Below are 14,838 nucleotides of genomic sequence, written 5' to 3'. Positions count from 1 at the left end.
ATAAGAGACAAAACTGTGGCAGATGGAAGTCACTAGAGCAAGACCAATGGTAAAATGCTCTTCCACTAGCCATTTCACCTTCTCACAGAGAGTTGGTTTCCCAATTGGGTGCTTCTGGCATGGAGCAATGTTCGTAGGGAGTGATCGTCAGGTGAACAGATGGCTACAGCCCTGACTGTCCACTTAAATTAATGGATCGAAATTAGGCGCAGCAGCCCCATGCTGATTTGTATTAATAATTATGTATAGTAAAATGGAAAGATAATTGTTCGAATTGAATTCTATACATTCTATACAAGGGAAGATATAGGGAAGGGTTTAGGTCCATTGAAATTCTATACACTGGTATTGAATTGGTAGGGATTCAGATCAGTTATGTATTTATCTGGAACTGACTCTATGGGGTAGAAATTTGTCTTGGGCACAAGCGCAAAGCGGGCGGTCTCAAATCGTCTGCCCGATATACGAACCCGCCTGATATTCAGTTCCATTGACTTCAGTTGGACTGACTATCGGGTAGCGTGTCGAACAGGCGATCGATCCGCTAACATCTGCTTTGCGCTACCACCTAAGATTAATTTCTATGCCAAGCTTTTTGTTTACCTCCCTAACTCCCTACTTTCTTTATGTATCCATCAGTGATAAGAGTATATGTGTGTTTCCTTTCTTCAGAAACCTCTGATCAAAAGACCCGGCTACAGCTGAAAGAGGCTCTCTTTGTGTTGGAGGAGAGTTTGGAGGCTCTCTGCAATCAGTCAGAAGAACACTGCTTGCATCTTAAGGATACGTTGGACACGTTGACCCGCAAGGAACTCTACCTGCTCAAAAACACACAACGTGTCAAGGAAGTTTACATGCAGTAAGTGAGCAAACTAATGGGTTTAGGTGCCCGGAGGTGATGCCTGGTCTGTGGCAAATCATTGAAGGTTCAGTGTTAATGTGTGAGATGATCACAGATGAACTTAAAAATGTATAGGTAGCCCAGTGGTTATGGTACTGGACTAGCAACCTGGAGATTGTGTGTTCAACTCCCAGCATGGCAAGATTAAATTCAATAAATTTGCATACAGTTTTGGTCTCCATATTTAAGGAAGGATATACTTGCTGTGGAGGCTGTTCAGAGAAGGTTCACTAGGCTGATTTTGGAGATGAAGGGGTTGACTTATGAGGAAAGGTTGAGTAGGTTGAGCCTATACACATTGGAGTTCAGCAGAATGAGAGGTGATCTTATTGAAACATATAAGATAATGAGGGGGCTTGACAAGGTGGATAGAGAGAGGATATTTCCACTCATAGGGGAAACTAAAACTAGGGAACATAGTCTCAGAATAAGGGGCCGCACATTTAAAACTGAAATGAGGAGATATTTCTTCTCTCAGAGGGTTGTAAATCTATGGAATTCTCTGCTCCAGAGAGTTGTGGAGGCTGGGTCATTCAATATATTTAAGGCGGAGATAGACAGATTTTTGAGCGATAAGGGAGTAAAGGGTTATGGGGAGGGGGGGCAGGGAAGTGGCGCTGAGTCCATGATCAGATCAGCCATGATCTTATTGAATGGCAGAGCTGGCTCGAGAGGTTACTTCTGCTCCTATTTCTTATGTTCTTAAATCGGGTAGTTTGCGGGTTGGCACCAGAAGAATTGCCGTTCAGCAGAAAGGAAACTGCCATCTCTACCCGACCTGTCCTGCATGTGCCTTCGGTCCCACGTTACGTGCTTGACTTGGAGGCAGCCCTCACACTAACCGAGAGGCCGAGGCTGGTCTCATTACCATTTTATACATGAGCTGTTGGCTCCTTTTGCCTTTTCCCAGGCGGCTCGCTTATTGAAGGTTATGAATGCCAGGCTAGTTGCTTTACCAGCAGTGACTGGAAGGTCAGTCCTGAGAAGGGGGTTGGAGTGGGCTAATGGGGTGGGAGCTAATCATGATGAGTGTGGAGTCGGTGGAACACTCCTGCTACCCTTGACTCCACAGGAAGGTTTACTTTTAAGGAAGACTTGGCTTTTGTTAGCAGTCGCTGAAGAATCCTGAGCCCTGACACCTGCTCCTCTCATTGGGAACTAATTTTCCAGAGGGGTCCTTCAACAGGGGTGAGCTCCTAATTAAAATGCAAGGCACTTAATGCCAGTTTTAGGCGGCCACCCAGGACGAAAATGTTTCTCTGGGAGTGAGAAGGAGGCTCTCGGCTGGGTCTCTGCCATTGAAGACACAAGCTGGACTGCTTCAGGTGGAAACGCTATAAACTGTGTAATGGCTATCTACATGAGGAGCAGATTCAAACTAGTTCTTCAACCGGTGATGTTGTTTTGAAACTAGTCCTGCATAATGGAATAAAGGTCCTTCGCTTACTCCTCTCACACTTTGCCATTCTCATCCCCTCTCAGATCCTCTCCCCTCCGATCTCCTTTTCTTCCCTCTGATCCTCCAGGAGCTTGCCTCTAATCTCTATTCTCTATTATTCTATACAGTTACTGCCTCAGATACTTCAGAATTGTTTTGCTTTCCCTTCAGTAATTGTTTATCTCTCTCTGTTTCAGGTACTTCATGGCGTTCACAAACTATGTTGTTCTCTGTGGCTTTGAACACATTGCAAAACAAACCAGGTGCGAGTGCAAGGGAAAACAGCATGCTTCAAATTAGGCATGTTAGTGAAAGAGTTGCGATTGCTAGAGCTTTATTTCACTTTTTTGTTAATTTTGTGCTCCTGAAGATCAGGAATGGCAGTGCTGGGGAATGGGACGCTTCTCAGTAACAACTAATTGTAGATTAGGTACAACATGAGTTAGATACAACGTGAAGCTCCCTCTACACTCTACACTCTTCTATCAAGCACTTGCAGGTCAGGTATAGCATTGGTTTGATAGAGTAAAGCTCCCTTCTCTACTGTACAGTGTGATGTCTTTCCATTTCCCACACCAGCCAGGTTGAAGCTTAGAGTGTCCAACCCTTTTATCTTGGGCCGCTTATCTATAGGCTGTGAAGCCCCATGAGCAACACATGTTTTGCTTTAAGGATGGAGCTTTCCCTACTTGCTGCAGTAACACAAACTCTACATCATGCTGATATATTTTCAGGTTTGACACTGAAACATGCGGAAGCTTTACTCCATCTCTGGTATTTTTGCTCTGAGTACAATTCATTCTGGGAGTGGGAGATTCTCGTTTATACAGTGCGCGAATATGGTAGTAAGCAGGTAGTGAACCGCTTAGCCCCCTCTTGCCTTTATCGGGATAGCAGTTCTGAGATAGATCAAAGAACGCTCCAATCTTAAATTATAGAACTTCTGCATATTTTACCTTTCCGGATGAAGTTTGGTGATATAAGTTCTTATGCATGACTTTCAAATATATATATAGATATATATATATAAAAGGGCACATTGTGGTGCTTTGTAAACTAGGTAGAGAAAAAAATGAATCCTAACATGGGATGGAAGTGCAATGGTTATGTTACTGCACTAGCTTGGCAGGGGAATGGGAACTTGAGAACAAATTCAATAAGCAAGGAAGTAAAGTTGAAATTTGAAAGCAAGAATGCAGAAAGTGTATCTGTAAGACAGAGAAAACAAGGGTTAGTAAGTAGTAATCAAGGAGGTCTTCCTGTGCTAAGTGGTATATACTTCAATGCAAGGAGTATAGCGAATAAGGCGGATGAGCTGAGAGCACAATTAGACACCTGGGAGTATGACATTATAACCATTACAGAGACATGGTTGAAGGAGGGGCAGGTTTGGCAGCTCAATATTTCTGGTTACAAGACTTTTAGACAGGATAGAGAGGTGGTAAAATGGGGTGGGGGGCGGGGTGGGGTCATGGTATTGATTAAAGAAACTATTATAGCTGTGAGGAGGGATGATACCTTAGAGGGATCATCAAATGAGGCCATATGGGTCGAACTGAAAAATAATAAAGGGGCCACACTGCTGGGCTTGTATTATAGACCACCAAACAGTGGGAGGGAGATAGAAGAACAAATGTGTCGGCAAATGTCTATGAAGTCCAAAAACCATAGGGCAGTAATGGTAGGGGATTTCAACTATCCTAATATTGATTGGGACAAATATATTGTGAAGGGTATAGAGGGTGTGGAATTTCTCAAATGCATTCAAGAGAACTTTTTTAGTCAGTATGTAACAAGCCCAACATGGGAGGGGGTGGTTCTGGATTTAGTTTTGGGGAACGAAGCTGGGCAGGTGGAAAGGGGTATCAATGTGAGAGCACTTGGGTGCCAGTGACTATAATTCAGTCAGATTCAAGGTAGTTATGAATAAGGACAAGGATAGACCGGGAATAAAAGTCCCAAATTGGGGAAAAGCTAACTTTGCTAAGTTGAGAAGTGATTTGGTCACAGTGGGCTGGAAACAGCTACTTGAAGATAAATCAGTTTCGGAATAGTAGGAGGCATTCAAGGAGGAGATCCGGAGGGCTCAGGCCAAACATGTGCCCTTAAAGAAAAAGGGCAATAAAAATTCTAGAGCCCCCTGGATGTCTAAGGACTTACAGGGGAGGATAAAGAAAAAAAGGGTAGCTTATATCATATACTGACGGCTAAATAATGTAGAATCTCTGGAGGAATATAGAAAGTTCAGAGGCAAAATTAAAAAGAATATTAGGAATGCTAAGAGAGCATGAAAAATTCTTGGCATGTAAAATCAAGGAAAACTCAAAGATGTTCTATAAATATATTAAAAGCAAGAGGATAACTAAAGAAAGGGAATCTCTGTGTCGAGGCAGAAGATTTTGGTATGGTTCTTAATGAATACTTTGCATCTGTTTTCACAAAGGAAATGGGCAATGCAAATACTGCTATCGAGGAGGAGTGTGAAATTCTGGATGAAATAAACATTGTGAGAGAGGAGGGATTAAAGTGTTTAGCAGCTTTGAAAATGGATGTCCCCAGGCCCGGATGAAATGCATCCCAGGCTGTTGAGCGAAGCAAAAGAGGAAATAGCAGAGGCCTTGACCATCATTTTCCAGTCCTCTTTGGATTCAGGCATGGTGCCGGAGGACTAGAGGACTGCTAAGGTGACTGGTACCCTTGATTAAGAAGGGAGAAAGGGATAGGCCAAGTAATTACAGGCCTGTGAGTCTAACCTCAGTGGTGGGAAAATTATTGGAAAAAATTTTGAAGGACAGGATAAATCTACATTTAGAAAGACAAGGATTAATCAGGGACAGTCAGCACGGATTTGTTAAGGGAAGATCGTGTTTGATTAAACTAATTGAATTTTTTGAGGAGGTAACCAGGAGGGTCGATGAGGATAGTGTGTACGATGTAGTGTATATGGACTTTAGCAAAGCTTTTGATAAGGTCCCATATGGCAGACTGGTCACGAAGGTAAAAGCACATGGGATACAGGGCAAAGTGGCAAGTTGGATCTAAAATTGACAGAGCTAGGAAGCAAAGGGTAATGGTTGATGGATGTTCTTGTGACTGGAAGGATGTTTCCAGTGGGATTCTGTAGGGCTCAGTACTGGATTCCTTGCTATTTGTGGTATACATTAATGATCTAGATTTGAATATAGGGGGTATGATTAAGAAGTTTTCAGATGACACTAAAATTGGCTGTGTGGTTGATACTGAAGAGGAAAGTCATGGACTGCAGAAGGATATCAATCTACTGGTTGGGTGGGCAGAACATGGCAAATGGAATTTAATTCAGAGAAGTGTGAGGTAATGCACTTGGGGAGGGCTAATAAGGAAAAGGTATACACATTAAATGGTAGGCCACTTAGAAGTGCAAATGAACAAAGGAACCTTGGAGTGCTTGTCCACAGATCCCTGAAAGTAGCAGGCCAGGTGGATAAGGTGGTTAAGAAGGCATACGGAATGCTTGCCTTTATTGGCCAAGGCATAGAATACAAGAGCAGGGAGGTTATGCTTAAATTGTATAATACACTGGTTAGACCAAAGCTGGAATACTGTATGCAGTTCTGGTCGCCATATTATAGGAAGGACGTGATTCCACTGGAGAGGGTGCAGAGGAGATTTACAAGGATGCTGCCTGGAATGGAGAATCTTAGCTATGAGGACAGATTGGATAGGCTGGGTTTGTTCTCCTTGGAACAGAGGAGGCTGAATGGAGACCTCACTGAGGGGCCTGGATTTAGTGGATAGCAAGGGCCTATTTCCCTTGGTGGAGGGATCAATTACGAGGGGCATAGGTTTAAGGTGGTTGGTGGAAGGTTTAGAGGGGATTTGAGGGGAAGCTTCTTCACACAGAGGGTTGTGGGAGTCCGGAATTCACTGCCTGGAAAATGGTAGAGGCAGAAATCTTCACCACATTTAAAAGGTGCTTGGATGGGCACTTGAGGTGCCATAACCTGCAGGGTAACGGATCTAGAGCTGGTAAGTGGGATTAGATTGGATAACCTCTTGTTGGCTGGTGCAGATATGATGGTAAGTACTTCAGGGAATCCAATACGGCCAGAGTGATCTCCTGGACGGGTCGGAGAGGAATTTTCCCAGATTTTTTTCCCCACTTGGCCTGGGTTTTAATCTGGTTTTTTTGCCTCTCGCAGGATGGCTTCAGCTGGGGTGGAGTGTAAAATGTTGCGATACATGGAGTATCTTTGTTGACTCTTTCTTGGCTGGTGGGACACGATGGGCCGAAATGGCCTCCTTCTGCGCTGTAAATTTCTATGGGATACAACCTTCACTTTTATTTGCCTGCTTAACGCCCACTTAATGCCCATTTTACCGCTGAAATGATGTATAACGCCCATATATCGCCCATTTTGGCACAAAATGGAAACTGGCGGGCATTTTTCGGAAACTTATCGCCGAGCCTTACTTTCCCCATGTGCTTAACGGCGAGAAAAAATATTACTGCCCACCCACATTTTTTGGGTGGAATCAGCAGGCTGGGCGAATTCAACGCCCATAATATCGCCCAGTGTTACTTTCCGCACGGAATTAATGCCGAGATTCAATATTAATGCCCGGAGACTGTTTTTTGGCATAAAGAGCATATTTACCCAAGCTAGCGGCCATGGAGATCGCCCATCGTCAATTTCATTACAATATCGCTCGCTCAAACAAACGTCCACAAAAAGTGGAACTAACCGGAACGAATCACAGTGTTATGGACACCATGTTGTAGATCACATGTCATGTCCTTTAAATGGCTGCTGTGCTTCAACCTCAGCGGAGTTCGGATGTACTCTGCAGGTCGTTGGAGTTGATGTGAACATCTGTAAAAATATCTTGACCACACTTGGAATTGAAGAGGTGTGCTCATCGGGACATACCTTGTTTGTGTGCAGTCGGTGGCAAAAAGAGAGCTACTGCAATGGGGCCTGTCCTTTCTCACCCTCTCTTGGTGACCAAATGCATGCAGCAGACTCGACATCGCCCAAGGAATGCTGCACTACATTATGTGCCCAATGTACGAAGTGACAGACAGATGAGGAGGACCAGACGTTGCACCCCCCGCGAGTACAAGGAGAAGCAATCTTACCTCGACTTGCCTGACACAACCTGCCTTTGGAGACTGCGCTTCCACAAAGAGGTTATCACTGAAGTATGCCAGCTGATAAGGGCAGATCTGCAGCCTGCCAGCACCATCAGTACTGCACTGCCCGTTGATGTCAAAGTCACCGCGGCACTGTCGTTCTATGCCTCTGGTTCTTTTCAGGCCACAGCTGGAGACATTTGCGGACTTTCTCAGCATGCCACACATTGCTGCATTAGACAGGTCACTGAAGCCCTGTACGCACGCAGGAGGGACTTGATCAGCTTCCCTAAGACCAGGGAGGCACAGAATGATAGGGCTCCAGGTTTCTCCAGAATTGCAAACTTCCCCAAGGTGCAGGGAGCTATAGACTGTATGCACATTGTGTTGCGGGCACCTTTTCAGGATGCTTTCAGGAACCGCAAGGGATTCCACTTCCTGAATGTCCAGCTGGTTGTCGACCGCCAGAAAATTATACTGGCAGTGAATGCTCAATTTCCAGGCAGCATCCATGATGAGAGCACTGTATCTGATTTGTTTAACAATGAGCTACAAGGTCAATGCTGGATGTTTGGGGACAAAGGATATGGCCTTGCCACCTGCTTATGACCCCCCTGCGTGACACCCACACCGAGGCCGAGAGGCGATACAACAGGAGCCACAGAGCAACTCGCAATATCGTGGAGAAAACCATTTTGAGTGCTGAAGACCACTCAGGAGGCGAGCTCCAATAACACCCTGAGCAGGTAGCTCAATTTGTGGTGGTCTGCTCCATGCTACACAACCTGGCTATCAGGAGGGGACAAGAATTGCCTGATGAGTCTGATAGTCCACTTCACCAGAGAGCGGAAGAGGTGGACAAGGAGGCAGATGCTAACATCAGGCCAGACAATCAGGCTGACCGCATGAAAGGGCCCATGGTGGCATGATAGCTGCAAGAGCCTTTACGGCAGGAGCTCATCAATGATCGCTTTGCCTGAAAGAATGTTGGTGTTATTTCCAAGGCTGACACACTGCTGGGTGTGCAGGTCATACATCAATGGTGGGCATCACCTTGGCGACAGTTAAAGTTTACGTTGATTGAAGTTAAGTGCGATTAAACTCTTTGATAAGGAATCACCAGTGTGTAATGGTACAGCTATCTGAGCCAATGTGCTGCAAGGTTTTGTAAAATAGAAAACATTTAAACCGAACATTAGTCTGAAATCATCAATATTTCTGTACAAACCAGCCCTCCGCCCCACCCCGCTTCTCCTCGCCACCTCTACCCCTTCCCCTTCCCCTCCTGACTCCAAGCTGCATGGCCGAGGAGGTCCCCATTGTGGGGGGGGGTGGGTGGTGATGGCCGAAGCGCTGCTTGGATGGATACGGGAGAGGACGGTCCCAAGGTGGGAGCGTGCTCTGAGCCATAAGCAAGATGTTGCTGCTGGCTCTCGTGTGGTTGGCATTAGGGGTGCGTCACCTTGGGGTGCAGTGCGGCACTCCAGGACCATTGGGAGCCCTCTGCCATCAGTGTTCCTGGCTACTAGCTGCAGGGTCTCCTCCATCCCTTCCATTTTATATGTTATTTGTTGGACAAAAACTCGGTGCCAACTATGTTCTTGGTGTTTAGTGGGCTTTTTGCTGCTGGTGAATCTTCGTCGTTCCTCCCACAACAGCCAGACAAGCACACACCACAGCCACACACGCTTTCAGTGCCTCTGAGCTCCCTCTCTCTCTGTCTCTTCCTCTGCGCATGTCATGATGACCCTTGACCTCCTGAATCGTGGAAATCGAGCGTTGCCATGCCGTTGTTAAGGACAGCTACACTTTACGGCAGGAGGTCAGAAAAATTTATCGCTACTGCCCATTTGATATCGCTCGCGGTAACGCCCATTTTCAATAATGTAAACTAGGTGTTTTGCGAATGGGCGAGAAGCCGGTGATCTGAAAACCCTTTTTTAATGCCAACGCCAGAAATAATGCCCATTTTTGAGCGATAAGCTCAAAAGTGGAGGTTCTAGCCCCATGTTTCTAATCCAGCAGTCTAGATTAATAATCCAGAAAATGTGAGTTGAAATCCCACCATGGAAATTTGATAGTTTGAATTCAGTTTTAATATAAAAATCTGGTAATAGATAGTTGGTATCAGTAAAAGTGACTGAAAAGAAAGAAAGACTTGCAATCACCGGACATCTCAAAGAGCTTTACAGCCAATGAAGTACTTTTGGAGTGTAGTCACTGTTGTAATGTGGGAAACGTACTGCAAACTCCCACAAACAGCAATGTGATAATGACCAGATAATGTTTTTTGTTATGTTGATTGAGAGATAAAAATTGGCCAGGACACACGGGATAACTCCCCCACTCTTCTTTGAAATAGTGCTATGTGATCTTTTACGTCTACCTGAGAGGGCAGACGGGGCCTCGGTTTAATGTCTCATCCGAAAGACGGCAACTCCGACAGTACAGCACTCCCTCAGCACTGCACTGGAGTGTCAACCTTGATTTTATGTGCTCAAGTTCCTGGAGTGGTACCCACTGAGCCACAGCTGACTGTCTGATTATCATACAATCCCAACTGGTTCATTAATGTTCTTTAGGGAAGGAAGCCTGTTGTCCTTGCCCAGTCTGGCCTATCTGTAATTCCAGTCCTATACCAATGTAGCTGATTCTTAATTGCCCTCTGAAGTGGCCTAGCGAGTCACTCTGTTGTATCCAACTGCTCCATGGACTGCAGCGGTTCAAGAAACAGGCCCATCACCACCCTATCAGTGCAATTATGGAAGGCCAATAAATGCTGGCCTAATTTAAAAAATATATATATTTTGACAGTTCTGTAATCAGAGGCAGTTTGACATAGGAACAAATATTGGTGGTAGCTTAAGTTCACTGGTTTGAGTGGCATATCAGTCACTATAAGAATGAGCTCAAAGGTAAGCATTTGTCTGTAATGTATGCAAAATCATGTGCTGTCTATAAAAACCTTACTTCCTGTTGTCAAATTTTTATTGCGCTTTTGTCAACTTTTTCTCTCTCTAAATTCCGATGTCCACCCTTCTGGGGATAAGCAGGTAGAAAGGGAAACCTGGCAAAATCGGCAAAACAGAGCAGGCTTCAGTGGCCCAAGAGTCTGGTAGAAGAAAAAAGCAGGGTGACACTATCCAGCTCTTACCCCTTCAGCTATTCATGCACTCGTATATGTCTTTTATTCCTTAATTCCCCTTATTATACCTCCTATTTTCTCTTTGTTAATATCACATCTGCCATTTTAATTTATTTCCTGTGTGTCTGTGGTTAGTCATTTTGATACGAAATTCAAATGGAGCTGCGGGAAAGATGGGCATAGATCTGGGAGGCATCAACATGACCATTATTAACGTGTGAGAGTCAACAGTTTAAGGATACAACTGTACCACATTGAGTGTGTCAATAGCTTCACAATAGAAAAATTGTTGCGAAGAAGAGTGTTGTGTATCGAAGGTTGATTTGTGATTCCACAAACCAAACACTTCCTCTCCTTAGTTTCCTCTTTTATCCACATAATCAGTGTAAACCTAGGCAAACAAAAGATGTGGCCAGCATTTAGTACATTCAATGCAGCTGAAAATCAAACACTATTACTTTTATATCAAGACCTGGGACTTCAAAGCACCATCCCAATTAATAGAGTTTTGAAGTTTTTTTTCTTCACTTTATTGAGCTCTGCAGAAATTCAAAAGGAAAATCACACAACGTGTCTGATAAACAGGAACTGCACACAAATTGGTTTGATTAGTTCTTTAGCTGGTTCCTTGCTGACTAGACAGGAACTCCACATAATTAGTATAACAGTCTGGGCTACATTATGACTCAGTGACCACAAAAGTGAATGCAGATTATGCCCCTCCCACTTTGAAATCAGGACGGGGAGAGCTGGCCCCATTTGGAGAGTCACTTGAGATACGGGCAGCTGTTGGACTAAATATTTCTTGGTTAAGGAAAAGAAAAACCTTGTATTAATATAGTACCTCATCAGGTCCTCAGGATGTTCTAAAGTGCTTTACAATCACTGAATTGCCTTTTGAAAGAATAAATACTATCTACTTTCACCGTCTCCCATAGATTGACCACACTCTCACTGAAATATTGTTTCCGCAAATTAATTATCAATTAACCCCCTTCAAGCACGGGTCCTCTGGTTCTACTGTTCTGAACAAGGTGAAACAGGTTGCGATGGTTTACATTATCTCGTCCCTTTTGGAGGGAACTACCTTCGGAATACGCCTCCGACCCACAAAACAATTCCGACAGTACCTCCTGGCGCCCAGGCTGCAAAAATGTTGCAGTCTCAGGCCTCGAGACGGAGGGCAGTGTAATGGCCCACGAATCTCAGGGATGTAGGCGTGCAGAAGTGTACCTGGGATCAAATGGGCCTGGTCCTCAAATCAATAAGCAGAATGCCATTTCAATCATTTACAAAGGGAATCCCCTAATGTAATGGAATTCTGAAATGTAATAATGATACAATTAACAGAATTGAAATTTTATTCATATTTACCTTCATTCCACCAACTTCAATAAAAATTAAATTTTTTTGATAATTTTATACATCATTAAAACTGTGATCTGGGCCAATATTTGCAAAAGCTCATTTAATACAGTGTACGTGCGTAATTTAGGATATGGGCAAATAGCCCAACTCCGATATGTACGTTGACAGGCCACAAGTTCCAGATTTTGCGCATGCGTAAATCCCGAACTTGCGGGACATTTCAAAAGGAATGTGACGGCATACTCTGAGAGTTTGCTGTCACAGACACCGCAATTTCAGAGCTAATATTTTCTGGAAGAAATCTATTTCATTTATATTTAAATGAATCAGCACTATCTGCTTCCACCATCTCCCTAGGGAGCCTGTTCCATAGATTGACCACTGAAATAATGTTGATATTCCTTGCTGGCCCAATCTGCGGTGTAAGTGCAGCGGGTTGGGAGGACTTTTTTTTTTTCTGCAGACTCTGCCCGAGCGTGGAAGCTCACCACGAGGGTGCTTGGGAAATGCTCACTGCTTCAGCAGCTTAAAGGGGCAGGCAGCCTATAATTTAAAAATCAATCTTGTGGCGAATGAAGTAGCCGTTCATTATGCCTGCGTAGATCAGCCATCTTGCCTTGGGTCTTTAAATTTTTAATGTCATTGTGCCTCTCCTAGCAACATAATATCTGTTGAATGCTAGAGCTCTTAATGTCCAGTGTTGCTGAGGCAATAAAAATAGAAAATGTGATGCACAAAGCCATTGTGTATATCCTCTCATTTCAGTATAGTTCTGCTATCTGTGGGGGTAACGCCAGAAGATACTTACGGCCGTACAAATGAGCGTGGATCCAGAGGAGAGGGTCCTGCCCTGCCCACCTGAGTAATATTAGAAAACTGGCATAACTTGAGAGGAAAATCCTATCTTTTTATTAACTGTACAGACAGGAGTCATTTGCTTTTACCTGCTGTGTAAGGAGTTGACAGACATGCACAAAACAACAACAACTTGTATTTATATAGCACCTTTAATGTAGTGAAATGACCCAAGGTACTTCACAGAAGTATTACACGAGCCATATAGTAGCAGACAGACTGAATCGTTCCTTTTATTGCTGAGTGCTGTTCATTTAGGGTCTGACACTGAGACAAGACAATAGATAGAGGGTGGGGAGGAAGAAAATCTTCATTGTTCAGTGGAACCAATTATGTTTAACAAGTAGCCTTCTGGTTTTGATGGTAAATTTGGATTAACAAGCTATTGCAACATCTGTAATCCTTAAATAACGTATTTCTTTTCCTTCCTCATCATTAAAATAAATGTAGTGACTATTGGAAAAAGAATAAGAAAATTCTGAAAGGATTCCACCTCGATTCGGCCTCAAACATGTCGCTTTCCGTGAGCCTGCACCGGGTCTTCCATGAGCCCATACGCCTCCAGGTCCAGAAATACATCGACATCCTCCGGAAACTCAGCTGGGGCTTGAAAAAGGTCTGTTGCATTGCAGCGTTTCTTTGATTAGCAAGGGGTATTATAGCACCTCAAACTGTATGTATTGTGTAGTAGGAAATGCCACGGATAAGCGCACATGTCCTGAAATTCCACGGGGGTTCTCATGGTTACGGCAGGACCACTAAAATATAGCGGAGACATGGTGGTACGGAAAGATACCAGGAGACCTCCAGTAGAATTTGAAGGCTACAATCAGAATGATTCTCATTGAATACAGACAATGGACCAACCCTTCCCCTTCACTGTTACTGTCCACAATCCAATGAATTAAATGCTCTCAACTTCATCCTTACAGTCCCCTTCAATATTATTTAATAGTTTTTCAATGGACTGAACTCTCATTATTTTATAAAATTCCAATGGACCAACCTGTTTCCTTCATTGATTTGATATATAGAATCCATTAAAATAAATCTTCCCCTTTGTTACTGCATAGAGGCCCAATCGACTAAACCGCTTCCTGTTCATAGAAGAAACAAGACTTTGTTGGAACAGGAAGAGGCCTTTTGGTCACCTGCCCTAATTTCTCCTTATGTGGCTTGGTGTCAAATGTCTTGTAATACTCCTGTAAAGTGCCTTGCGATGGTTTACTATGTTAAAGGCACTATTATAAATACAAGTTCAACAAGCCCATTCCTTATTGACTGTCCTTGGCTTTATCGACTGGGAGATCACATGCCCTCAGTTTATTAGTACAGATAATGGTTTGATATATGGTTTAGCAGCATCTTTTAGAAGTTAAAATGTGTTTCTGTAGAAAGTGAATTTGAGATTTTTTTTCGTGGCTTTGTTTAATGCGACATGCTTAGGGTTGGACTGTAGTACAAGCATGTATGAACCAGCCATTCAACATATTATACAGGCGTAAGGTTACTCCAGCTGTAGATATTCGCAAAGACTAATTGGGAAATTGTAAAAGAAATAAACTCGATTCACAAATATGCGTAAGAATTACATTATAAATTATACAGTTACCTCTTTCCAAGGCTGAACGTATCAGGAGATGAAATGCTGAGTGATAGTAACTTGGTTCTAAGTGACCTTAGGCAAATAGAGTGAAACCCACACAAGGATTGAAATCTCATACCACTTTGCACCTTCCATAGTATAACTACTATCAGTGTGAGGCAGACTTTATAAAGCTTTTCGGAAGTCCAGCTGATTCATTTTTCACATTTTTGATGTTGAGAGAGATGGACAACCTTTCTGTCTGTACTTTGACATTAAAAACTTACAGTAATTTAGATCAGCGCAGCACAGCGCTGTGCACATGTGTAGGTAAACACGAGTAGAACTCTTGTTGTTCCTGGTCAGAGAGTGACGAGGAATTGGCAGTGTTACTTGGATCTGCTGACCAAGTGTCACCATGAGTAGGTTTCAG

At 43.6% G+C, this 14,838-nt stretch overlaps 1 protein-coding gene across 1 annotated transcript in view; it reads left to right on the top strand.

The window, feature by feature from the left end:
* Positions 1-14,838, top strand: part of LOC139276970 (ALS2 C-terminal-like protein) — a 212,465-nt gene that overhangs the window by 100,750 nt on the left and 96,877 nt on the right. The window contains exons 4-6 of the mRNA XM_070894971.1: positions 673-859; positions 2,537-2,602; positions 13,271-13,436. Of these exons, the coding sequence (XP_070751072.1) occupies positions 673-859; positions 2,537-2,602; positions 13,271-13,436 (419 nt within the window). The remainder of the gene's footprint in view (positions 1-672; positions 860-2,536; positions 2,603-13,270; positions 13,437-14,838) is intronic.

This window comes from Pristiophorus japonicus, chromosome 1 (genome assembly GCF_044704955.1).
Source record: "Pristiophorus japonicus isolate sPriJap1 chromosome 1, sPriJap1.hap1, whole genome shotgun sequence".
In the NCBI taxonomy this organism is placed as follows: Eukaryota; Metazoa; Chordata; class Chondrichthyes; family Pristiophoridae; genus Pristiophorus; species Pristiophorus japonicus.
The sequence above is the reverse complement of the archived record's forward strand: the minus strand, read 5'-3'. Positions and strand labels throughout refer to the sequence as shown.